The sequence below is a fragment of the Suricata suricatta genome, chromosome 8 (assembly GCF_006229205.1).
Source record: "Suricata suricatta isolate VVHF042 chromosome 8, meerkat_22Aug2017_6uvM2_HiC, whole genome shotgun sequence".
Taxonomy (NCBI): domain Eukaryota; kingdom Metazoa; phylum Chordata; class Mammalia; order Carnivora; family Herpestidae; genus Suricata; species Suricata suricatta.
Genome location: NC_043707.1, coordinates 41,771,397 through 41,797,300, shown reverse-complemented (window position 1 = coordinate 41,797,300; position 25,904 = coordinate 41,771,397). Strand labels below are relative to the sequence as shown.

Here is a 25,904-nt window from a genome sequence, read left to right as displayed (position 1 = left end):
AAATCTAAATGCTGCACAGTGAAGAAAAACACCCAAGCACTCCACTGTAGTAAATAGCAGGAGAAAGCCCCCATAGAAGTTGTCACTGCCCCGGGGGACCTGTGACACCAGGGATCTGACCGTAGATCCTCTCCCCAGCTGCTGCAGGTCCCAAGTGCTGTCCACAGTCCCATGTTACTCACTTCTGCACTTGAGGTCTAACATGGGCATGTGAATTGATACAACCCAAGTACAGTCAGAACCTTCGCTTCGAGGACATCTGGGAAAGAATGTTTGGCTTTCTAGATTCTGTGGTACAAGACGACATGACAGAAAGGCATTGGAGTGGATGTGGAATGAACCAGTGTCTAGAATCTGCCACGCTCCCGTCCGTGTCTACTCCTTACCTGTAGCAGGGATCTGGAGGAGGGAGGTTATGAGACTATCCTGCGGGAGGAAGAGATAAAAATGCACCGTTTTTAAAAGCATATGCAATATTATAGCTATTTTAAGTTAGAAATAGCTAGTTTGAAATTGCAAATAACATTAAAGAAGGCCAAAAAAAGTTAAACACGAGGCTACCAAAAGCATTCGGGCTCTTAGCGTGGCATACAAGCCTTTCACGGCCTGACTATTGCTGCCTTTCTCTGGGTCTGTCTCCAGTCCTCCCAAATTGTTTGAAGTTCCTAGACCTGTCCTGGCAGCCTGGACATTCCTCCTAGAAAATGCCTCTTCTTTCAGTGTTGAACTCTTGTCCCTCCATCTCAGGTAAGATTTTTCTGGCCATCATTAGAATATATTAATTGCTCCCACCTCAGTATACTTATATCACCTATAAAGATTATAATTACTTGTTACCTTTTATTTTTAAAAAGCAAGCAAGGGAGGGGCAGAAAAAGAGGGAGACACAGAATTGGAAACAGGCTTCAGGCTCTCAGCCGTCAGCACAGAGCCCGACGCGGGGCTCGACCCCATGGACTGTGAGATCATGACCTGAGCTGAAGTCGGACGCCCAACTGACTGTTACCTTTTCTGACTTCCTCTTTCATTGGCGAGCTCCCTGAGGAGCCTGAGGTCATAAACTCCATCTTACTGGTCTTTGGATGCCTGGCGTCTAGCATGAAGCGTAGCACATAAGGTGTTTCATGCATGTTTATTGAATTACTGAACGAAGAAAACAATTTCTATCTCTCCAAGGGAGTCGATGAGTTTAAGAATATAACATTCTGGATAGGAATTTAGGATTTGCTAATATGATTAACATGTCCATGTCCATGTCGGGAAAGATTTGGAGTAGAGAGGTGCTGATAATACAGCTCTCGTAGAAACGGTTTCAAATAAACCTGAGAGGGACAAGAATTCTAAAAGGAACCCAAGGCTGCTTACAATGAAAGCAAAAGCTCACATGCAGCCCAGAGAGACTCGGAAGCATGTCTCCAGCTTTCCTATTATAAGTGGTCAGTTCACTTGACCGGTGCAGCCAGACATTACCTGAGGGAGGATGAAGACTGTCACATCTTTAGGATCCTCATCTGTCCTTTTTTTCCTGAATCCTATAGGGATATCCCAAAGAAGCTACTGGGGGGAAGAGCTAGAGAGAGTTTCTTTTCCTTTGTGCTCCAGGAAATAAGCAATTTGGATGTATGTCTAAATATTCAGGTGTCTAATTCCTTCGCCTGCGAGAAGTAAACAGGAGAGAAAGTTTAGGCGGTGGATGAGAAGCAGCCAAACTTACCCTGCTGTCGTAGAGCTTGTCCAGGACTGTCCCAACAACCAGGAGGGTTCATTGCTGTGAAGACCACAGAAGACTATGAGACCCAGGCCTTGCCTATCATGAAAACATGTTCGTGAAAATACTCCTTCGTGCAGTGCCTGAACCTAGGAAAGGTGGAAGGCATTCAATAGTGGGAAAGAGTAAGAGAGGCCAAGAAAGTATACGAAGCTAACAGGAATCTGTGTGAGCAAATAGCAACAGTTAGATGGTTTTATGCAGGTCACTTTATCCCTCTGACTTTCCATCTAGTAGCTAGAAAACAAATAATGATTGACCTTTACTTCATAGAAATGCTAGGATTAAGTAGGTAGTATCTAAACAGTAATTTAGACCAGAAAAAGATATTTAATAAAGGGACACTACCATAAAGGGAATAAGAGTAGAGGGCACATTTTTCTAGTTTTCTATATTTAGTAACCTATATTAATCCCTTGGACTTTTTTATGATACCGGATGATAATTATGTACCCTAGGTCAATAATCATCTACTGAATACCTTTCATGTGACAGGCAGTAAGAAAAACAAAGATCAATAAGACGGGATTCCTTTCTATAAAGAGGATATAGGGGCACCTCAGTAGCTCAGTCAGTTAAGTGTCCAACTTCAGCTCAGGTCATAATCTCGCAGTTCGTGAATTTGAGCCCCGCATCAGGCTCTGAGCTGTCCACACAGCTTCAGATTCTGTGTCTCCCTTCTCTCTGCCCTCCTCAGCTCACTCATACACGTGCTCTCTTCTCTCTTCTCTCTCTCTCTCTCTCTCTCTCTCTCTCTCTCTCTCTCTCTCTCAAAAATCAGTAAACACTAAAAAAGTTAAAAAGAAGAGGATGTAAAGAGTTATGTGGGAAGTAGAATCAACAGAATTTTGATGAGGATTTAGTCATTCATTTTACATTCCACAAATGGTTTTTGAGCACCTAGTTTTATTTTAAGTGCTGGAGATTCAACCATGAGCAAACTAACTAGGTTTCTGCCCTCCTCCAACTTAACCTTCTGGCAGGAAGGACTAAACAGTCAATATATAAACAAGTAATTGCTGATCGTGATCATTATCAAAGAGCAAACAGGTTGCTATGGTAGACAACAAAAAGATGTCAAATTACATGCAAGTGGTTAGAGTCAGCTTTTCTGAGGAAGTATTTAAGCTGAGATTTCAAGGACAAGACCAAAGGTAGACCCACCAAGAAACCTCCAGAGACATCATAGAAAGCCCTGAGGTTAAAAAAAAAAAAAAAAGACTTCGGTGTATTCAGTGGAGAGTAAGAGACAGAATGGAGACTAGTAGTGTGAGTTTTTCTGTCATGGTGACTGGATAGTTGATGATGGCATTTTCTAGAATAGGTCATGCAGAAGGGGGAAGATAAGTTGAACTCCACATATGCTGAATTTGCATTGCCTGTGCACATCCAAAGTGATGTTCAGTAGGCAGTTGGATACCCAAGGTCAGCAACTTAGGAGAAAGGCATGGATTTATGAGTCCTCCTGGACATAACTCCAGGAATCGAAAAAATCAGGCACCATCAGCTAAATACCATTAGATGAATCTGGGGAAATACGTGGTATCACTGAGGGAAAAATGTATAGACTGAAATGAAAGATTATTCTGGCCCGTTGTGAGCAGAGAAAGACCAAGAAAAAACAACGAGAGAACTAAAAGAGATAACTGAGGGAAATGGTATGAAAGCCAAGAAAGGAAAATAATTTTAAGTAGCAATGATTCAGTGTCATAAAAGAGCAAATAAAGCCAGGATTGGAAATATCATTGAATTTTACAACCGGAAGAAAACTCATGACCATATAATAGCAATGCTTAAGAGCACAGGCTTTGGAGCTAGACTGCTTGGGTTTGAATCCCATCGCTGCCACTCACAAGCTGTGTGGCCTTGACCAAGCTACTTAGCTCCTCAGTGCTTCCATTTCCTTATTTGTAAAATGAGGTTTTCAATAATTTTTGCCTTCTAGGGCTGTTATGAGGAGCAAACAAATTAATACAAGTAGAATGCTTCAACAGTGCCTGGGGCATAACAGGTGCTTCATAAATATTGCCTATTTTTATTGCCATTACAATGATTAGTGAAAGCAGTTTCCTTCGGGGTTGGAGAGTGGAAGGAAAGCTGAACTGCAGCCAGTTGAGGAATAAGTGGAAGTGAAGAAGAGGTGATTGGAAGTGTAAACTCCATTCAGAAAGCTTGGCTCTTAAAGGGGAGATAGAGGACAGATAACTAGAGGTGAACTCAAGGCCTTACCTTTTCTTAGGAAAGAGAATTGAAACTGCAGGGAAAGAACCAGCAGAAAAAGGAAAGATTGAAGATAAGAGAGATGACAGGTGATGGAACAAGATTCTGGAGGAGGTAGAAAGAAATAAGATCAAAGCACATAGAGAATTCTTAGGTTTGGACTCGGTCTTGTTTGAGGGGGATGCGGTGGGAGGGTGACTGCAGATGTGAATATAGTAGAGTGAAGGTAGTATATGTCTAATAACTTCTCTAAGAAGGAGAACAAGGATGAGAAAATGAATGAAAGATTATCTGCTAAGGGTGGTAGGGAGAGATGGCTGACTAAGGTCTTGCAAGAGAAGGATTCCTCAGTAGTAGTGTGAGATCTGTTAAGACTGGAGACCTAAAGCTGTAACGGCACCAACGTCGGTATGCATTTTAGCAGTTTTAGCATCTCGGGCAGAGGCACAGCTAAGACAGTGTTAGATTGATCCAGGACTGGGAGTTTTCAGGATCAGCACTTTAGAAGTAGAGTGGGGACAGAGTCCTAGAGAGAGAAATTAAAGCAAGCAAGCTTAGAGTGCAGGCTCAGTGAAGAAGGAAATGGAAGGTAGGGGGAAGCAAAAGCCTAAAGACCAGAGATCACAAAGAGCTCTAAAATGGTGTAGTAGAAATACAAGAGCAAGAGAGCTTGATTAGTGGAATTTCAGTTTCCGAGCTAACAAAATTCCTGCAGGGCAGCTCTGGTGTTAGGCCATAGGAGTAGATAATGCTGAAGTGAATTCCATCCTAGAAATAGGAAATGACAACAAAACTGGTTTTGTCTGGTACTTCCAAACTTCCTGGCTTATTCTTCAGCCTTCCCTTCTCTCATTTATCCAAGATATCAACAGCATTTATTTTAACTATGGACTTTGAACATTCTCAAATCGTAGGAAAAATTGATAATTAGAATATAGCTGATAAAAAAAACTCACATATTTGCATTTGAAGTACTCATTCACATATAAATTCAGCTCATTTGTTAGATACCTAATGTGTTTATTGGTAAAAATGTATAAAACATAAGCTCCTAAGACTTAAAGATCTTATGACATAAGGGTGAAGTGTATGTTATATATATATATATGCTGTAATATATATATACATTTACAGTAACTATAGTGCAAAGTGTTACCTGCTATTTATACTTCTCCAGCAGACTTACTTTGCTGATATATATACACGCACATATATATATATATTTTTTTTTTAACCAAAGCTTTTACTGAAAGTACTTTGCCTTGTTAGAGTTCACACTACCTTGCATAAACGATCCATAAGTGTTATTTATAATTATTATTTTACTATTACCATTCTAAAAGCATATGGAATAGGAAGAAAATCAATAGACTTTTATACATTTATTATGGAATTAAATTTGGCTTACTTAAGCTGTATGTAATAGTTGATATTTTCTGTGATGTTTCTTCTTTTTGATCTTTATCAGCTGACAGTAAGGTGCTTTGATGTTTTTAGGGATTTTGTCCATAGAGCAGCTCATCAGCCGGGTCGGTGTGATCGGTGTGACTCTCATGGCTCTTCTTTCTGGATTCGGTGCCGTCAACTGCCCGTACACGTACATGTCCTACTTCCTCAGGTAAAGAGAACGTCGTCTCTTTTCTTTCTTCCTATTACTTCATGAATACATATGTGATATCATGCTGCCATCATTGACACGTAAATATTCGATCTTTGACACTGCCCTTTTTATCCTTTCCCTCTGTCCTTATGAGCATTGTCCTAAAAATCTCCCCAAGTCTTATCACTTATATTATTTGCCCTTATTTGTCCTACATTCACTTATTTTTAAGATGGTCATTCCCACTCAGACCCTCTCCCTCCTCTTCACTCCAGCTCTTTAAAGGCACATTTCTTGTGGACAGCAGTGTGAATTAATCCCAACTTCAGTAAACCAGTTTCTCCCAAAAGTAGCAATAATTGTGCCTCGGATAAACCTCACTGGCTACAATACTGCCATTGCACAAAGTTGGAAGCGTGCTTCTGTGTACCTCGTAAATGTCACTGGATCAGAGCTAAGAAAGACTAAAAGACAGCTAGTTACCTTCCACTCCCCTGAGACTGCAAAAATATGAGCTGTAAAAAAATGACAGCAAAAGGACTTCTGTTCATTATAGTCATGTTAATATTCTCTAGAAAAAGGTCCTTGAATTACCAGGTAACAGTTGAGATCTATGTGTTTCTCAGCAGCCTTGTATTTATTATGCCCAAGGATGGGGTCCCAAAACATTGCTAACAGTTTGTGCTTATTATAGAAATGTAACTGACGCAGATATCCTAGCCTTGGAACGGCGACTGCTCCAAACCATGGACATGATCATCAGCAAAAAGAAAAGGTAAGATATTAGCACATTCAAAAACTTGTACTCTTAGAATTTCTCAACAAGAAAATGTGACTGTGAATTAGTGCTACCGGAATTTCATCATATTCATTTTTACAATAAGATATTATCGAAGACTTTGAGGCACCTGGGTGGCTCAGTTGGTTAAGCGTCCGACTCTGATTTCTGCTCAGGTCACGATCTCACGGTTCATGAGTTCAAGTCCCACACTGGGCTCCACGCACTGACAGTGCGGAGCCTGCTTGGGATTCTCTCGCTCTCTCCCTCTCTTTCTGCCCCTCCCCATTTGCTCTCTCTCAAAAATAAACTTAAAAAGAAAACCTAATGTTTAGTCTTGTGTGAATGAAATTTTCAAATTCCACTTCTTTCCTGACTTTAGATTAGTTCTCTTGAGATAAATTGTTTAGAATAACTTATATATTTGAAGGTATTCTACATTGATTGGATGCTTTGAGTCAGTTGTCCTACATTTTTACAAAATTTGCATGCCTGATTTCAATCTTTAACTTTCTCCAACTACTGTGAAAAATCCTTCAAATCTTCTAGCTGTTGTCCTTTTTGTCATTTTAAGAAGCACACTTACAGTGTGTATTTTTAAAGTGGCATTTCTAGAAATCGGTATCATAGTGGGTTGAAGCCTAGGCTCTAAACTCAGACCTTCTGAATTTGAACCCTTGCCCTACAGTTCACAGTGTGAACTGAGCCAGTTACTTTATGTATTGGTTTCCTCATCTGTAAAATGGAAATACTAAGAATGAGTTGACATGTAGAACTCTAGAACAGTAGACCATACATACTTAAGGGAAACTGTTGAACTTATTAATAGTCTCTGGAGGACAGTCATTAGGTTTTAGTGCTTCATCTTCATTTACTCATTCATGTATTTTCATTCTCTTAATATAAACTTTTTTTAATGTTTTATTTATTTTTGATACAGAGAGAGACAGAGCATGAGAGGGGGAGGGACAGAGAAGGAGACACAGAACCGGAAGCAGGCTCCCAAGCTCTGAGCTAGCTGTCAGCACAGAGCGGAACCCACGAACGTGAGCTCTGACCTGAGCCAAAGTCGGAGGCTTAACCAACTGAGCCACCCAGGCGCCCCTCATTCTCTTAATATGGAAAGCCTAGTTTATGCTGGGCACTTTGCTAATTGCTGAACAGTCATAGAGATAGGATGAAGAACAAAATAATGTTATTGTCTTCATGAAGCTCATTAGTCTGTCTTTATTAAAATTCTGTTACCCAGATTAAAACTGTGACGTAGAGGTTTTAAACTGCATGAGTGTTTTTGCATTTCATGTTTTGTCCTTCAGCATTTTTCTTCTCTAATTGACCCATAGTCAAGTCAAAGAAGGCTTTAATTAATGTAAGAGCTAACAATAGACTTTAGAATGATAAAGAGGACTAAATTTACCAGCTAATTATTTGTCTCCATTTCTGTACATCTTTATAAGGATATTGAAAGTAGATACACATGTATTTACATGTATTCTTTGTGTTCACATTCATTCTGTACAGTTTATTTTACATGAATGAATATGAGTATAGTTTAAAAAATATAACAGTAAGAGTAACATTATTCAGTATTGAAAGATAACTATAAAGTAATAATACTATTTTGATTCTCATGATTTTTCTCTTTTTGCTATATTTTATTTATATGGAGAGATGAATAAATCCCCCACCACCTTTTCCCTCTGCCAACCATCATTTCTGTGTATTTGAGTCTGTTTCTGTTTGGTGTTTATCTGTTTTATTTTTCTATTTCACATATAAGTGAAATCATATGATACCTATCTTTCTGTCTGGCTTGGCATAAGAACCTCTGTATTCATCCACATTGCTAGAGATGGCAAGTTATCATCCATATTTTATGGCTGTGTAATATTGTGTGTGTGTGTGTGTGCACGTGCACGTGTGCACACACATCTCCTTTATCCATTCATCTATTGATAGACACTTAGGTTGCTTCTGTATCTTGGCTATTATAAATAATGCTGTAGCAAACATAGGGTACATGTAGCTTTTCAAATTCTTGTTTTTGTTTCCTTTGGGTAAATACCCAGTGGTTGAATTACTGGATCCTATGGTAGTTCTATTTTTAATTTTTTTTGAGGAACCTCCATACCGTTTTCCATAGTTGCCCCAGTTTACATTCCCACCCACAGTGCAAAGGGTTCCCTTTACCTCCACACTCTGGCCAACACTTGTTAATTCTTGTCTTCTTTTATCCATTCTGACTGGCGTAAGGTGGTATCTCATTGTGGTTTTGATACGCGTTTACCTGATTAGTGATGTTGAGCATCTTTTCATGTGTCTGCTAGCCATCTGTATGTTGTCTTTGGGAAAATGTTTATTCAGGTCCTCTGCGCATTTTTAATCGGACTGCCTTTTTGATGTTGTATAAGTTTTTTATATATTTTGGATAATAACCCCTTATTGGATACATCATTTGCAAGTAGATCCTACCATTCAGTATGCTGTTTTTTTCTTTTATTAATGGTTTTCTTCACTGTGCAAAAGCTTTTTTTATTTCGGTGTCCCAGTATTTTCTTTTTGCTTTTGTTTTCCTCAACAGAGAAGTCATATCCAGAAAAATATTTCTAAGATTAATATCCAGGAGATTACCACCTGTGTTTTCTTCTAGGCCTTTTATGGTTTCAGGTTTCACATTTAGTTCTTAATCCATTTCGAGTTTGTTTTTATATGTAAGAATATGGTCCAGTTGCTTTCTTTGCATGTAGTACCCAGTTTTCCGAGCACCTTTTATTGAAAAAGCTTTTTCCCTATTGTATATTCTTGCCTCCTTTACTATAGATTGTTGTATAGGGGTGGATTTATTTGACCCATATTATTTTGATTACTATAGCTTTGTAGCATATCTTTAACTCCACGATTGTGATACCTCCAGTTTTGTTCTTCTTTCTCAAGATTTCTTTGGATATCTGGAGTCTTTTGTGGTTCCATACACATTTTAGTGTTATTTGTTCTAGTTCTGTGAAAAAGGCTGTTGGTATTTTGGGGATTGCATTCAATCTGTAGATTGCTTTGGATAGTATGGAAATTTTCACAGTATAAATTCTTCCAATTAATGAACATGGTCTGTCTTTCCATTAATTTATTAACTGCAGTGTCTTTGATCAACACTTTATTGTTTTCAATATACAGGTCTTTTACTTCCTAGGTATTTTGTTATTTTTGGTGCAGTTGTAAATGGGATTGTTTCCCAAATTTCTTTCTACAATTACAGTTTTACTTCTTTGTTATGAATTTGGATGCCTTTTATTTCTTTTCTAATTGTTGCAACTAGAACTTATAGTACTATGTTGAATAAAAGTGGTAAAAGTGGGCATTCTTTTCTTCCTGATCTCAGAGGAAACACTTTTTCACCATTGAGTATGATGTTAGCTGTGGATTTTTCATATATGTCCCTTTTTATGTTGAGATATGTTCCTTCTGAATCTACTTTGTTGAAGAAGAAAGGCTTCCAAATTCTCTCTATGCAGCCAGCATTACCCTGATATCAAAAGCGTCCAAACACGTTATAAAAAAAAAGAAAACTACACGTCGGTACCCCTTGTAGTACTGTAGTATCAGAGTTTTTATGATCCAGTGTTGAGTTTTGTCAAATGCTTTTTCAATATCTATTGAGATGATTATATGGTTTTTATCCTTTGTTTTGTTAACGTGACGTATCATGTTGATTTTTGTGACTATTGAACAATCCTTGCATCCCTGGAGTAAAAGCCAGTTGATTGTGGAGAATGATCCTTTTAAAATGCTATTGGATTCAGTTTACTAATATTTTGTTGAGGATTTTTGCATCTTTGTCCATCAGGGATATTGACTTGTAGTTTTCTTTTTTTTGTAGTGTCTTTGGATGGATTTGGTATTAGGGTAATGCTGGCTGCATAGAGAGAATTTGGAAGCCTTTCTTCTTCTATTTTGTGGATAATTTAAGGAGAATAAGTATTAATTCTTTGAATGTTTGGTAGAATTCACCTGTAATTCCATCCGGTCCTGGACTTTTGTTTATTGGAGGTTTTTGATTAGTGATTCAATTTTGTTGCTAGTAGTTGCTCTGTTCAGAGATTTCCTATTTCTTCTTGATTCAATTTCAGAAGATTGTATGTTTCTAGAATTTATTATCCATTTCTTCTAGGTTGTCCAGTTTGTTGACATGTAATGTTTTGTAGTAGTCTTTTATAATCCTTTGTATTTCTGTAGTGTCAGTTGTTTCATTTTTATTTCTGGTTTTATTTATTTGGGTCCTGTCTCTTTCATAATGAATCTGGCTAAAGGTTTATCAATTTTGTTACCTTTTCAAAGAACCAATTCTTAGTTTCATTGATCTTTCTACCTTTTTTTTTTTAGAGTCTATTTCACTTATTTCTGCCTGATCTTTATTATTTTCTTCCTTCTACTAACCTTGGGCTTTGTTCTTTCTCTGGTTCCTTTAGGTGTAAAGCTAAATTGCTTGAGATTTTTCTTATTCCTTGATGTAGGCCTATATTGCTATAAATTTCCCTCTTAGAACTGCTTTTCCTGTACCCAAAAGATTTTGGATGATTGTTTCTCCATTTCAGTTGTTTCCATGTATTTTTTTATTTCCTCTTTGATTTCTTCATTGACCTATTGGTTTGTCTGGTAGCATGTTTAGCTTCCATGTGTTTGTGTTTTTTCCTGTTGCTTTCTTGTGGTGGATATCTTGTTTCATACCATTGTAGTCAGAAAAGATGCATGATATGATTTCAGTGTTTTAAAATTTATTGAGATTTGTGGTGAGCATATGTTCTATCTTGGAGAATGTTCCATGTGTACTTGAAAAGAATGTGTATTCAGTTGTTTGGGGATGAAATGTTCTGTTTATATCTTTTAAATCCATCTGGTCTAATGTGTCATTCAAAGATACGGTTTCCTTTAAAAAAGAAAAAAATATCCAGTTTTCTTACTGATTTTTCTGCCTGTATATCCCATTCATCAGTGTAAGTGTGGTATTAAAGTTCTTAACTATTACTCTGTTACTGTCAGTTTCTCCATTTGTGTCTATTAACATTTGCTTTATGTATTTAGATGCTCCAGTGTTGTGTGAAAAGATATTTACAGTTGTCCTATCCTCTTGTTGGACTGATTTCTTTATCTTTATGGAGTGCCCTTCTGTGCTCTTTTTAGTCTTTGTTTTAAAGTCTATTTTGTTTGATATAAGTACTGCTACCCTGGCTTCCCCCCCACCCCCACCCCTGCTTTCACTTGCATGGAATATGTTTTCTAGCCCTTCACTTTCAGTGTATGTGTCTTTGGGTTTGAAGTGAGTGTGGTAGGCAGCATTCAGACAGGTCTTGGTTTTTTTCCAGTTCATTCTAGGTTGTTTGATTGGAGCATTTAGACCATTTACATTTAAAGTAATTATTGATAGGTCTGTACTTTTTACCATTTTGTTTTTTAATTTCCTAATTGTTTTTGTAGGTCTTTTCCTTTTTTCTTCTCTTGCTATCTTGTGATTGATGACTTTCTTTAGGGTATGCTTGGCTTTCCTTCTCTTTATTTTTTTGTGTATCCATTATACATCTTTGTTTTACGTAGGTTCATATATAACATCCTAAGTATGTAGCAGTCTGTATTAAGCTGATGGTCACTTAAGATCAAACACACTCTGAAAGAACTTTTTCTTACTCCCCTCCCTCTCCATTTAACATATATGTTTTCATACTATACATCTTTATATTCATCATTTTCTTCTACTATGGCCTTTTCATGTAAGGAAGTCCCTTTAACATCTTTCTAAGGCCAATTTAGTGGTGATGAACTCCTTTAAGTTTTATATGTCTGGGACAATTTCTCCGATTCTGAATGATAAATTTGCTGCATAGAGTATTCTTGGATGTAGGTTTTTTTCCTTTCAGCACTTTGAATATATTTTACCGTTCATTTTTCTTTGGCAGTTTCTGCTGAAAAATCACTGATTGTCTTATGGGGTTTCTCTTGTATATAACTTTTTGCTTCTTACTGCTTTTAAGATTTTCTTTAATATTTCACATTTTAATTATGATATGTCTTGGTATGTACTTCCTCTAGTTCATCTTGTTTGGAACTCTGATTCCTAGACCTGGCTGTCTATTTTCTTCCCCAGGCTAGGGAAGTTTTCTGCTGTTTCTTCAAATAAGTTTTCTGCCCCTACTTCTCTCTTCTGGGATCCCTATAATGTGAACGTTTGTTTGCTTGATGTTATCCAAGAAAACCTTTAGCCTGTCCTTATTATTATTTTTTAATTCTTTTTTCTTTTTGCTATTCAGCTTAGGTAGTTCCCATTATCCTGTCTTCTAGATCACTAATCCATTCTTTTGAATCCACTACTCTGTTGATTCCTCTAGTGTATTTTCCTTTCAGTTACTGTATTCCTCAACTCTGGTTGATTCTTTTTATATTTTCTGTCTCTTTGTTGGAAGTTCTCAGTAAGTTCTTCTACCCTTCTCCAATTTCATGAGCATTTTTATGATCATTACTTTAAACTGTTTATCAGGCATATTGCTTATCTCCATTTCATTTGGTTTTGTCTTGCTCTTTGGTTTGGAACATCTTCCTCTCTCACCTCATTTTGCCCGACTTTCTATTTTTGTTCTACGAATTTAGTGAAATAGCTGCTTCTCCCAAACTTGAGGGAATGCTCTAGAAGGTATCGTCACCTTCTGTATAGACGGTATGTGACTGGTAATTTTTGTTGACTGGCAGAGGGTGGGGGTCCTGGAGCACTCCATTCTGGGTCTGCCCTGGTGGGACTGGGAGCTGAAGTGGGTGTGGGCCAGGATGGTCCTGGGCCTCTCTCTGCAGAGGGCACCCTGGCAAGATCGCTGAAGCTGAAATACGTGCAAGCCAGCGTGTCCTAGGGCACTCCATGCAGGAAGCACCCTGATTGGGTGGCTGGAGCTAAGGCTGGCACAGGCCAGGATGCTCTGCCCCAGGGGCACCCAGCTGGGGGATAGCTGGAACCAAGATGGGGAATGGACTAGGGGTGCCCAGAGCACTCCACTCGGGTGCTCTCTGGAGCTGAAGTGGTGCCGGCCTGGAGTGTTCCAGGGTGCTTTGTGCCTGTGTCTCCTGGTGAGATGGCTGGAGCTGTAGTGAATGCTGAGCAGATGCCCCAGAATGTACGGTTCTGGGGCTGCCTAAGTGGGAGAGCTGGGGCTCACCAAGGTGCTAGTCTGACTAGGGTGCTCAGATCCTGCTCCTCTCTGTACTATAAGGTGCGGGGGGAACATGAGCTGTGGTGCCTGCCAGCCCCTGCCAGCTTGCAGGAGTTCCAGCAGCTCCCCAGCTGTCTGGTGGGGTTCTAGAGCTGGTTCCTTTATAGTCAAGTAGCTCTTGGAAGCCATGAGCTAGAACATCAGGAGTATGAGATATGCTCGGTTTTTTGAGGGCTATCAAAACTTGTGGCTGAGAAAAAGGTAAAATTGTTTGGCCTTGTAGAGATTTTGGACTGTACATGTAAAAGCCCATTGATTCTTAGTTTGAGACAAGCAGGTATGTTGCTGAGTCTGTCAACATTCATAGGAGGTGCTAGAATAAGCCACTCTTGAAGTCTGGCCATGTAAAGCCAGTGCTCTTGTTCCGTTTGGAAGGGCGGTTAAGATCAGCCCCTCCCATGAACTCAGTGTCGTTATTGCTAATAGGAATATCCCAGTCTAGGAGTGTTAAGCTGTCAAATATAGGTGGATTAAGGAGATGAATCCCATTATGAATATTGAGCTTGCCCTGCACAAAGGAAAAGAATCAGGGTTATCCTTATCAAATTCTTGTCGCTGATGGATATCATAGCCGTCAGATGCAACTTGGGTATGTGCGAGATCATTCTGTTGTAAGAGGATGCCGGCCTGGTTAAGCAGGTGTTTAAAGCCCCCCGTGTTATCTCAGGGCAAGGACTCTTGCATTCGTGGAGTGGCTTCAGGATGAGGCATCCATCAAGAGCCTTCTCCCATCCTGAAAAAGGGGGGCAGTGGTCGTTCATTCAGAGTCATTCTCTAGAAGTTCTGGTTCACTGGAAGGTATCCTGAGGGGCTCTAACATGCCATGGTATGGTTTCACCAACCGAGAGGGAATCCACAGAGGTCCTGAATCTGAAAGAACACAGCATATCCTCTACATTAGGTGAGAAGTTTGGTGTGCCCAGTTCACGCAGAGCCTCCTTTGGGGTGGGGAGGGGGTTTGTATAGCACCAAAGGGTGAGAGGGTTTATCTGATTTTGAAGACTGTCGTTCAGCTGTGGTTAGTCCTTGAGAGTCAAGATTTAAAAAGTTAAGGGGCGCCTGGGTGGCTCAGTCAGTTAAGTGGCCAACTTTGGCTCAGGTCATGATCTCATGGTTCATGAGTTCAAGCCCCATGTCGGGCTCTGTGCTGACAGCTCAGAGCCTGGAGCCTGCTTCGGATTCTGTGTCTTCTTCTCTCTCTGCCCCTCCCCTACTCATGTTCTGTTTCTCTCTGTCTCAATAATAAATAAAACATTAAAAAAATGAAAAAAAGATTTAAAAAGAGTAATCATAGCATGATTGAGAGGAAGCTGAGGTGGTAATGCTGACAGCGAGGGGTATCTCCCCTATTTTTTTTTTAACATATTTTTGAGTGTATAATGTGCTCATTCTACAATTCCTTGGCCTTGTGGACTAGGCCATTTCAACCAAGGCTTGAGTAAAACAATTCAAAAGGGTGTGCTGTCCTGCTGTTTTACCCTGTTTGTTAAAATCATATTTATTTATTTACCTTTAACAAAAATGCATTTTTATTTCTTCTATATATATTTTTTGTCTCCTACTTTTCTATATACAAGTTACTTTTCTTATTTCCATCAATCTTAATTACTGTTAGCAGAATTTTAACTCTTAGGAACCTTAGTCCCCAGTGAAAACTAAGTAGTAACCAACTGTGAACTATCTGTTACATCAGAAATTTTTTAGATGGCAGATTTATGAATTCATTAAGCATAAGCAGGTTTTTCATAGTAGCATCTTAATAAAGCACAAAATATGTTTGTAAGACCCAAATAGTCCCTTTTTGCAATGAGTCAAAAGCACAAACCTTCATCTAGTAATTAGTGCTTTAGCCTCTTACCTCATTAGATATCCAGTGACTTTAATCCCAATTTATTATGTAACCAAAACATTAATGTTTTAGGTTACCAAAGACTTTGAAAACTATCTTAACAATTATCCATGAAAACTTTGAAATAGACAAAATTAACCATTATTTTAAGCCATCTTTTTGTTAACCAGTTGCAACAGAGTTATTTATGAGCTTATTTGACTTTTAGTAAACTAGGTAGAATAAATTTTTAACTTTCTTTTTTTGAGAGAGAGTATGAGTGGTGGAGGGGCAGAGAGAGAGAGAGAAGGAGACACAGAATCCAAAGCAGACTCCAGGCTCTGAACTGTCAGCACAGACCCTGATGCAGGGCTTGAACCCACAAACTGTGAGATCATGCCCTGAGCCAAAGTCAGATGCCTAACAGGTGGTGCAGAAACAGGAGGAGGGGAAAGGGAGAGAGGTGAGATCCCGCCAAAGGCCTGGAGGCAGATAAAAGCACAGAGGGCAGAGAAAGTTTTCTGGTCCTAAAGCCTGTCAGCTTAGACACATGAGCAGATACAGATGTTTTTGTTTTGTTTTGTTTTGTTTTGTTTTGTTTTCCACTCCACTAGGGGAATTAGGCTGTCCGTGTTGGGTTGGAGAAGACAGGGAAGTTCCCTGATACAAAAGGAGTTTCGACAGCTGCTTGGGAGTATTCCTTAAAGTCTCTACCCTGAGGCAGAGACAGTTGGCTCTAAACACATACTCATTGACCCAGGAAATGAATGAGGGAGACACCCCCCACATATACTTAAGAGTAAGCAGAATGTATCACTAGAAACAGAGAGAGTATTAGAGTCCCCTTTATTAGGGTAGGCCTGTATAAAATACGCTGTGTCCGTTTCAGTGCATCGTTCTCTGACAATGACCCGGAGCTGAGCTTGCTGCCTCGGTTGCCCTATACCAGACAGTTGTTCAAAAGACACAGAAATAGCAGCATCGAGGTTTTGCATAGCACGAGCCAGACAAGCGTCATGAAACTCATGGACACAGACAGCATACTGGGCTGGGCTCAGAATGATGTTCATGAGAGAGGCCCAGTCCCAGGCACACATGAAATAAAGTGCCACAAAGAGTTTCTAAAATGCTGATTGTAAAACAGCAATGGAGGCCATATAGTTGGACTGGTTTTTTTTTTTTGCAATTTTTTTACTATTTGAAAGAGCAGGCCTTCATGGATATGTTATCCATTTTGCTTGACAATGAGAAACAAGTGGAATTCACTGACTTTATGTGTTGGGGTGAGGATCTATCTTATCCGAACCAGTCAGTGAGGTGTTTAGAGGTTTGATATCATCCTATTTTTTTTTTGAGGGAGGGGCGAGTATCTTTCAGTGGTAAAGGTGCCAAAGGCACAGGCTGACTATAGAAAAAGCTCAGGTTTTTCCTCTTGTTTGGGTAAGTCTACATCTTCATTTACATCGTCTGAGCTCAAAGGGAGAAGAGCAGTACAGACAATGGACCAAGTAAGGATTACCTCGGGGGATATTAGCCCCCTCAGAATGTTGAGCTTTTAATGTTTTCCCTACTTGTTTCCCAAACATTAAGATCATGCCTTTTTGTTCTGGGAACCAAGGATAATTGTGTTGGACAGCCAGTAATAATTTAAGAAGAGTGGTGCCTGCTGTTTACTGCTAGCAACCGAATAGTTCAAATACAGATCTTTTGTTCAGGAGCTAGGGAGTTTCCCATGTGAGTCTCTCAAAAGTTCCGTGGCAGTGAATACTAATATAGTTTTGCTTTTCTCTTACCTCATCAGGAAAGATTGAAGTCTGGTGCATTTTCTGTAGAGCTTTTTAGTTGTTCCACAGCATTCTGCAGTCCTTGAGTCACACTTCCTTTTAGCCACATTGGTCTCTAGTCACCTCGGCTTTTAAGTGTGTTGGGGTAACCATCTGTCACAGACTTTGAGTCTGGAGTTCTCTCTTGTCCAGCAAGAGAGCGGATACAGGATTGAATACATGAGAGGCTAATGTCTGGGAGGGGCAAGAGCCCCCAACAGAGGTTTTGTCTCTTTATTGAGCTCTCACGGTTTTATATACATGGTGAATGTGCAGAAACAAACAATAACAGAGTGACCATTAGTTTGTGTGTGTAAGAAGCAAAGGGTTGGGGGATGGGGGTGAATGGCTTTGAAAGTTGAGATCAAAGCACAATGACATATTGGTGCCAGATACCTGACGGACAGTGTTTCTCTGTTGGTGATACAGCTGAGTAGCTGTTATCTCCAGAATGTAAGATTGCAGGAGCATGCTCGCCTCCAGGTTGAGGCACCTTTTCACTAGCTAACCCTGGGCGTTTTCGCCCTGTAGTAGCTTTCCACCTCTAACTGTTCTTAGACGCTTTCATCTTGTGGAGGCAGTTTTCCACCCTAAGCCTTGTTTTACTTAGTGACTAACCTTGGGCACTTTCACCCAGTGGCAGCTTTCTGCCAAGCTTCGTGAACCCATTGATGCAAGCATACAGAATTCTTAAACTTATTTCCTACAGGAGAACAATGCAAAATAATGGTTGCTTATCAGTGTTGCAAGGTACATAATAAATATACAAAGACTAAAAAATTTTTTTAAGCTGATGGTTGGAAATACAAGACCAATTACAATCACTCAAAACAATGAAATACTTAGGTAAGTCTATGAAAACATGTGTAGGACTTACATGCTGAAAAACTATAAAATGTTGATCAAAGAAATCCAATCTCTACATAGAGAGGCATACCATGTTTATAGATTAGAAGACTCAAAATAGTAGAGATGTCAGTTCTCTCCACACTGATACACAGCTTCAACATATATCCCAACAAGGTTTTTTGGTAGAATTTATATGGAAAGGCAAAAGTACTTAAATAGCTAAAACAATTTAGAAAAAGAATAAAATAGAATCAGTCTGATTTCAAAATTTATATATTATATAGCTATACTAATCAAGACTGTGTGGTATTGGCAGAGGTATAGACACATAGTATAGTAGAACAGACTAGAGAACTCAGAAATAGACCAACACAAGTATCCCCAACTAATTTTTTACAAAGATGTGAGAGCACTTCAGTGGAGGAAAGATAGTGTTTTCAACAAATAATGCTAGAGCAATTGGATATCCATAGGTTTTTTAAAATTTTTTAATGTTTGTTTATTTTTAAGAGATAGAGACAGAGCATGGGAGGGGCAGAGAGAGATAAAGAGACAGAGCAGGGGAGGAGCAGAGAGCGGGAGACATAGATTCCGAAGCAGGATCCAGGCTCTGAGCCGTGAGCAGAGTCCAACATGGGGCTCAAACTCATGAACCACAAGATCATGACCTGAACCGAAGTCAGACGCTTGACTGAGCCACTCAGGTGCCCCTTCATAGATTTTTTTAAAAAATGATTCTCAATATGAATTTCACATCTTATACAAAAATTAACTCAAACTGTAAAACTGTACAACTTAGTGGGGAAGAAACATAGGAAGTCCTAGGAGAAATCTAGGGTTAAGCAAAGACTTCATAGACTTGACACCAAAACACACACTGTATAAAAGGAAAAATTGATAAATTAGATTTCGTCCACACTAAAAACTTCTGCTCTGGGAAACACCCTGTTCAGGATGAAGAGCCAAATTATAGAAAAGGGGAAATATTTGCAAGCCACGTATCTGAGAAAAAACTAATACCTTTATAGCTTTTGCTATAAACTTTCAAAACAGTTTAAAAAAAAAAGTCCAGTTAGAAATAGGCAAAAGACATACAGATATTTCATTGCAGAGCATATACAGATGGCAACTGACTACATGAACAGATGTTTTAACATCCTAAAATATTAGAGAAATGCAGTTACAACTATGAAATACCACTATACAACTATTAGAATGGCTAAAATAAATGAGTGACACCAAATCCCATGCAGAGAAGCTAGATCACTCCTACATTGCTGGTTAAAATGTAGAATAGTAATTTTGGAACATAGCAATTTCTTTAAAAACTAAACCTGCAATGACCACACAACCCAACAACTACACTCCTCAGCATCTGTGCCAGAGAAATGAAGAGTTAGGTTCACAGAAAACTTGCACACTAGTGTTAGTCTTATTCATCGTGGCCCAAAATGGAAACAGCCCAGATATCCTTTCGTGAATGAATGGTTAAAGGGTGTCACATCCACAGACTACCACTGAGTAATAAAAATGAATGAACTGTTGATTAAACAGCCTGGGTGAATCTCCAGAAAATTATGCACAGTGAAGAAAGCCGATCTGCAAAGATTCCATCCTCTGTGATTCTATTTGTTACATTTTTGAACTGACGGAATGGAAATGGGAAACATTTGTGGTTGCTACGTGGTTAGGGAGGAGTCGGAGGGGAGAGGAGGCAAGGGGGCTCCACAAGGGCAGTGTGAGGGGTTCTTACAGTGATGGAAATATTCTGTATCTTGACTGTATCAGTGTCAATACCATGGTTGTGATATTGTACCCGAAATTTGCAAGATGTTTTCATTGGAGAGGGCTGGGGAAAGGGTGCGTGGGGTGTCTGTAATTTTTTATAGCCACACGTGAATCTACAGTACCTCAAAATAAATAAAAGGGAAAAGTAATTGTTTTCTTCCTACCCTGTTAGTTTCCACTAGAAAAATAGTAGAATGATGTATTTAAGCCATAGTAGAGGTTTTTCAGCCTCCTTGACTTATATACTACCACTAAACTTCAGCCAGGCACAGCCAGACTGTGGGTTTTTTAATGGCATTCAACTAATAATGAAAGAATAATTTCTTGTTCTGAGCTGCCCTTATTATAAGGAGACAATAATGATGATGGTCACAGGATGTGCTGGTGATAGTGACAAAAAGTTCAAGATGGAAGTGGTCAACTTCTCTAGTGCCTCATGCTGTGTTTTTCTTTTTTTTTTTTTACCGCCTCTCTGGAAGTCTGATGGTGTTAACACTTCTTTTAAAAATACATGGTTATTTTTCATCTGCAACTTATGATAAGAGCAAAATCGGTTTAGGCTTAAGTGATCAAATTAAAAGTGAAAGTGAGTTGTTTAAAACAAGGTCATGACTGTCGTGTGCGGCCAGTGATTGTACCTCCCTGCCTGTTACGGGCCATGATACCGTCTCAGTCACCTTGCAGTCCACCAGTTCCACTCCACAGCCGGTCGTTGCATTTGTTGTGCTATAGATGTCAAAACTAAGGGTAATAGAAATGGGCCTCAGGGCTCCTTCTCCCCCCACCACGTCTCCTTTAATCCGGCCCGGTAGACTGAAGTGAACTTTTAGATGAGTAAGATAGAACCTCTTCCTTCTTCATACGCCAGCTCCAGCTTTTCCACCTATGAAAATGGGGGAACTAAGGGTTCTGAGTCCTAACTAAGTCAGAATCTCCCTAGTGAGCCTCTTCTTGGTTGTTAATTCCATCTTCCAACAATGCTTCCTTCAATTACAATGAACATGTGTAATTAAAGAGCTGAAACTCAGACCTATATTCCACACACTCCATATCCAGGCAAAAGTCATTTTGAGAAGAAAACAGTTAAGTCAGCATGACCCAGTATACCTCATATTCTTATCTTTTAATATCCTTGTAACCACTGTCTTAAAGAATCTAGCCCACAGAGGGCCACCTGGGTGGCTCAGTCGGTTACGCGTCCAACTTCGGCTCAGGTCATGAATTCGCAGTCTGTGAGTTTGATTCCCATCAGGCTCTATGCTTTGGATTCTGTCTCCCCCTCCCCCTTCCCCTGCTTGCACTTTGTCTCTCAAATATAAATAAACATAAAAATAAAATTTGCCCCCGGAAATACTATTGGGCACCAGTGACTCCAGCCATAAATATCAACGCTGCTGCTTCCTCATTACCACTTCTATCTCTTGTCCAAAATATATCCGTCTTCAGCTCGGTTTTTCTTTAGTCCTACTGTGCCATCCTGGCTAGATCTAGCATGGTTCATCTCAGACCAGCCGGCCTTGGCCAATCATACCCTTCAAGTAATCATTTATGTGCAAGCAAGTGAACTTCCTTTTCCTTACAAGGACCCTGTCCTCAAAACCAGTGTGGTGGGCGGAGCATGGCCACCATGGCTGCAAGGCAGGCAGACATAGTAAGTTTCCTGCCGATCTGTTCAGTAGTTGGGGAAGTTTGGAGTTAGAGAATGATGTTTTAGAAGAGGCTAGGTTTGGGGCACCCAGGTGGCTCCGTTTGTCAAGCGTCCAACTCGTGGTTTTGGCTGAGGTCATGATCTCACAGTTTTGTGGATTCAAGCCCAACATCAGGCTCTGTGCTGGCAGCACAGGAGTCTCTCTCTCTGTCCCTCTCTCTCTGCCCCTCCCCCACTCATGCTGTCTCTGTCTCTCTCAAAATAAAAAATTAAATTAAAAAAGAGGCTAGGTTTATTTTTTATTGTTTGTCTGCTTTTGAAAAGGAAGGAAAGAAACGTTTCAGTTCCTACCCTGAACCTGGCCCTTCAGGTGTGTTCATAACTATTTTGTCCTTAAATGATAACGGTAATAATTTCATATATACATATATATATATACATATATATTAGAGAGAGAGAGAGAGAGAGAGAGAGAGAGAGTGCACGTGAGCACTTGGTAGTTGGCAGCACGAGTTCTCCTATATGGTTTCTGTGATCCTCACCCCCATCCAGAGATGAGGAAATGAAGGCTCTGAAGTCTCCTAGCTACTCAGCCAGAGCCAGTCTTCACATGTATTGCCTCCTCCAAATTCTGTGCTCCTTTGCCGAGGCTACGTTGCTTCTTCGGAGTACGCAGTTTCCCCTTGCTTGTAAATGGTGGCAGAGCGGGACTCTGGAGTTCGCCTTCCTTCCTGAACAGCTCGGCAAGGGAGAGGGGCAGTTATGATACCAGAAGGTGGATGAAAACACACTAAGAGGGTCAAAGCTCCCTGCTGAGGTTTTATCTTTTCTTTCCTTTCAGGATGGCAATGACACGGAGAACTATGTTCCAGAAGGGGGAGGTGCATAACAAACCATCAGGATTCTGGGGGATGATAAAAAGTGTTACCGCTTCAGCACCAGGAAGTGAAAGTATCCTTTATCCCTCGGCCTCATTCTTTTTCTCAACTCTGGACCAAGGCCAAAAGAAAAAGTAGTGTCGGGGTGGGCTTTTCTAAGGTACCTGACTACATCCGAGTCCAGCTGGCCAGGGCAAGGCTTAGGAAATATAAAGTCTCTCCAGTGCCCCTAAAAGATCAAAAACCATTGTCTTTGAGCTGAAAAAATCCTCAAAGTCACTCTTTCCAGTTTACAGATGAGGAAATAGACACAGAGTTTAAGTCACACTGTGGTTTGTGGCAAAGATAGGACCTCCTTTTAGTTCTTTCCTCTACACTATTCTATTTCCCAGGTGTGAAAACCTAGCATAAAACACAGTGACTCCCTAAAATGGATGGTGTGTATGTGTATGAGCTGGTAAGGACCCATTTCTAAAGCAATCAGTATTGCTAAACAGATTTTAAGCAGCCCTGTATCTTCACTGACTTTTAGTTGAAAAAATCAAGGAGATTGGGTTAATAGATTGTTCTTGGCCTAGCTGGCTGCAGTGTTTAATACCCAGATTGAGCGACAGAACCTCTTTGTGTCTACCAGGCTATTAAGTCAAAATCTGGGGGACCTGGGGTGAGATAGCAGAATCCTCCTTCCTTCTCTGACCTGAGGGAAGTACAAATTCCCTTTTGCTTCAATTGCAGGAAAAGGATGTACTCAGTCCTAACTCTAAGTGCCCTTTCTGGTGTCAAGTGTAGACCAAAGAAAGGCAGGATGACCATGGCGGGGAAGGATTTCATTGAATGCATTTAATCCAGAAACATTTATTTCATACCTTCGATTTCCAGGCAGAGTCCTAAGGGATAAAATGATGAACAGAGTATGTACCCTCTCCCCTCAAGAAGCTGACCGCCCACTCACGGGAGAGGCAGACACATAACTGGTTAAACCTTGTTGCTGGGGGCCTGGACCGTTCCAGTAGCAGCCACTGCTGAGGAAGGAGCTGAAGGGCTTTGGTGATTTGCGTACCACAGGCGCACCTCGGGGGTGCTAAAGTGCGGGTCCAGAACTTTGCAATAAAGCAGATACCACCATAAAGTGAGTCAGATGAATATTGTGGTCTCCCAGTACATAGAAAAATTCTGTTCACACTATACTATATCCTAGTGAGTGTGCAATAGCATTCTTAAAAAACAAATGTCTGTACCTTAAACTGTTGCTAACCATTATCTGAACTTTCAGTGAAAGTTTTCGCTAATCACAAATCACCATAACAAATGTAATAATAATGAAAAAGTTTGAAATACAGTGAAAATCACCAAAATGTGGCACAGAGACAAAAATGGCACCCAGTAGACTTGTCCAACGCAGGATTGCCATGACCTTCCATTTGTTTTGTTTGTTTGTTTGTTTGTTTGTTTGTTTTAAAAAGGGCAGTATCTGCAGGGGGCCAGTAGAATGAGGTATGCCTCTAGTGGGCAAAGTGACAGAATAGGGAGGCTCTGAATGAAAGCGAATCCTCCGACTTGGGCTATTTTCACAACTTTAGGACTTAAAAGTCCATAAAAGCTAAAGTTTAGGTTTAAGCTCTCTTAGTGACAGTAAGGTCAGCAAAAGCATCAGGACTAAAATTATCCCACCTCTCTGAGCCCCTGTTTCCTAAATGGAGAGACTAGTAACAGACCCTCACTGAGTTCTTGGAAAGTAGCATAGTGTAACGGAAAGAGTAGACCTTGGAGGAAGGCATAGCTGAGCTTTACTTCCCTTATCTCCAAAATGGGTAGCAACCCCTATCTCGTGGGACTGTTTTGAGAATAATAGAAGATAATGTCTATAAAGAACTAAAGAAGGGAATGCTTATAATCCAGCCTGTATTAACTTGTCCTAACATTGTATTTATTCAGAGAATTTAGGGGAAAACCATGCCATATTATAGGTGTTTTACTATGTAACTATTTGAGATTTCAGGATTATGTTTGACTTACTCTAAGTAGATCAAGAAAAGCAGCAACAAAACCATCTGTCTGAGCCACAGGAACTAGTGAGAAACTGAGTGGTAGGTGTTTGGTGCTCTTGAGGGTGATGCCCGTTGAGAAGCTTTCGCGCGTGTCAGAAGTGGGGCGACCTGCTCCGAAGGAGCACTGTCAGCGCTGAGGCAGGGACTCGAATACATAGGCTGCTCCAAGGATCCAGGCTAGGAGAAACCAAAAGCATACGCTTTCTTCACTGCTATTTCTTGAAACTTCTTTGTGATTTAAACCTTGATGCCCGTTTTGTGCCAGATCTCACTCTTATTCAACAGGAAGTGGATGCCTTGGAAGAACTAAGCAGGCAGCTTTTTCTGGAAACAGCCGATCTGTATGCTACCAAGGTACAGAGCCAGGAAACGGAAGCGTGGTTTTTATCCGTCCGATTGAAGGGAGAACAAGACTAAATCGCTCTGTAGCGTCATCTCTGGCAGCTCAGCGCAAGAGAGAGACCTCACAGCTCCAATACCGGCCATGAAGCAATAAGAGTCAGTTCTTCATGGCTTTGCTCCTGCCCCTGGCAAAATTCTTAATGGAACACTCTCAGTAATAAAAGTTAGTGGGATGGGCAGGAGAGGTTTTTTTCAGCGTCTAGGAAGGTGGCGCCCGCCACTTCCTACAGTTTCAGGGTCAAGATGGTGGCTCCTCCAATTGCTTTTTCTTCCTTTATAAGTTAATAATGTTGTAAGAGCAGTACCACGATCTAGCCATGTTTTAAAGGATCTGGGCCTAAAAGTGATCTAACTTTCCTACGTACACTTAAAATGCCGTATAATTTAAATATGCAAAATTTAGTAGTTAAGGTCATTCGAATTATTTCTATCCTTTTTAAGGATCACTTCATCGGAAGAGCCATAATATAGAGGTAACATAGACTTTGAAGACAGACTCGAACCTCCATCCCCTGCTCACTAGCCATGTGACCTTGGGCCAGTTACCTCACCCCCAGAAGCCTCAGTTTTTTTCCTGTGTAAGATTAAGATAATAGAACATATAAAAGTTGTTATAAAAATTAAAGTAGATAATGTATGCAAGGTGTTTATCCCAGTTTGGTGCTTACAGTAAGCATTCAATAACAGTTGCCCAGTAGCATTAGTTTAATACTCTGAATATCGTATGTGGGTTTTTCACTCCAGCAAAACAGTGATTCATGAAGGCACAATATTCTGGTTGAGTATACGTTTACAGTTTGCTGAGACTAACCATGTTTTGTATTTGTTTTCCCTCAGGAGAGAATAGAATATTCCAAAACTTTTAAGGGAAAATACTTTAATTTTCTGGGTTACTTTTTCTCTATTTACTGTGTCTGGAAAATTTTCATGGTAAGTATATTAGTTTTAACTATCAGGGTTTAGGTTATTTTCCCTGGTAATGGCAAAGAGAAAAGTAGGTTTGACTAAGGCACTGAACTAAATTCTAAAT

The 25,904-nt window shown here is 40.0% G+C and overlaps 1 protein-coding gene and 1 pseudogene across 2 annotated transcripts in view; one reads left to right on the top strand and one right to left on the bottom strand.

Annotated features, from left to right (window-relative positions):
* The window catches only part of GPR89A (G protein-coupled receptor 89A), a 55,032-nt gene that overhangs the window by 14,942 nt on the left and 14,186 nt on the right, over positions 1-25,904 (top strand). For both annotated transcript variants that reach the window (XM_029945990.1, XM_029945989.1), the window contains exons 6-10: positions 5,486-5,606; positions 6,283-6,363; positions 22,388-22,497; positions 24,738-24,826; positions 25,712-25,804. In XM_029945990.1, coding sequence (XP_029801850.1) covers positions 5,486-5,606; positions 6,283-6,363; positions 22,388-22,497; positions 24,738-24,826; positions 25,712-25,804 — 494 coding nt within the window. The remainder of the gene's footprint in view (positions 1-5,485; positions 5,607-6,282; positions 6,364-22,387; positions 22,498-24,737; positions 24,827-25,711; positions 25,805-25,904) is intronic.
* Positions 5,893-5,998, bottom strand: LOC115300483 (annotated as a pseudogene).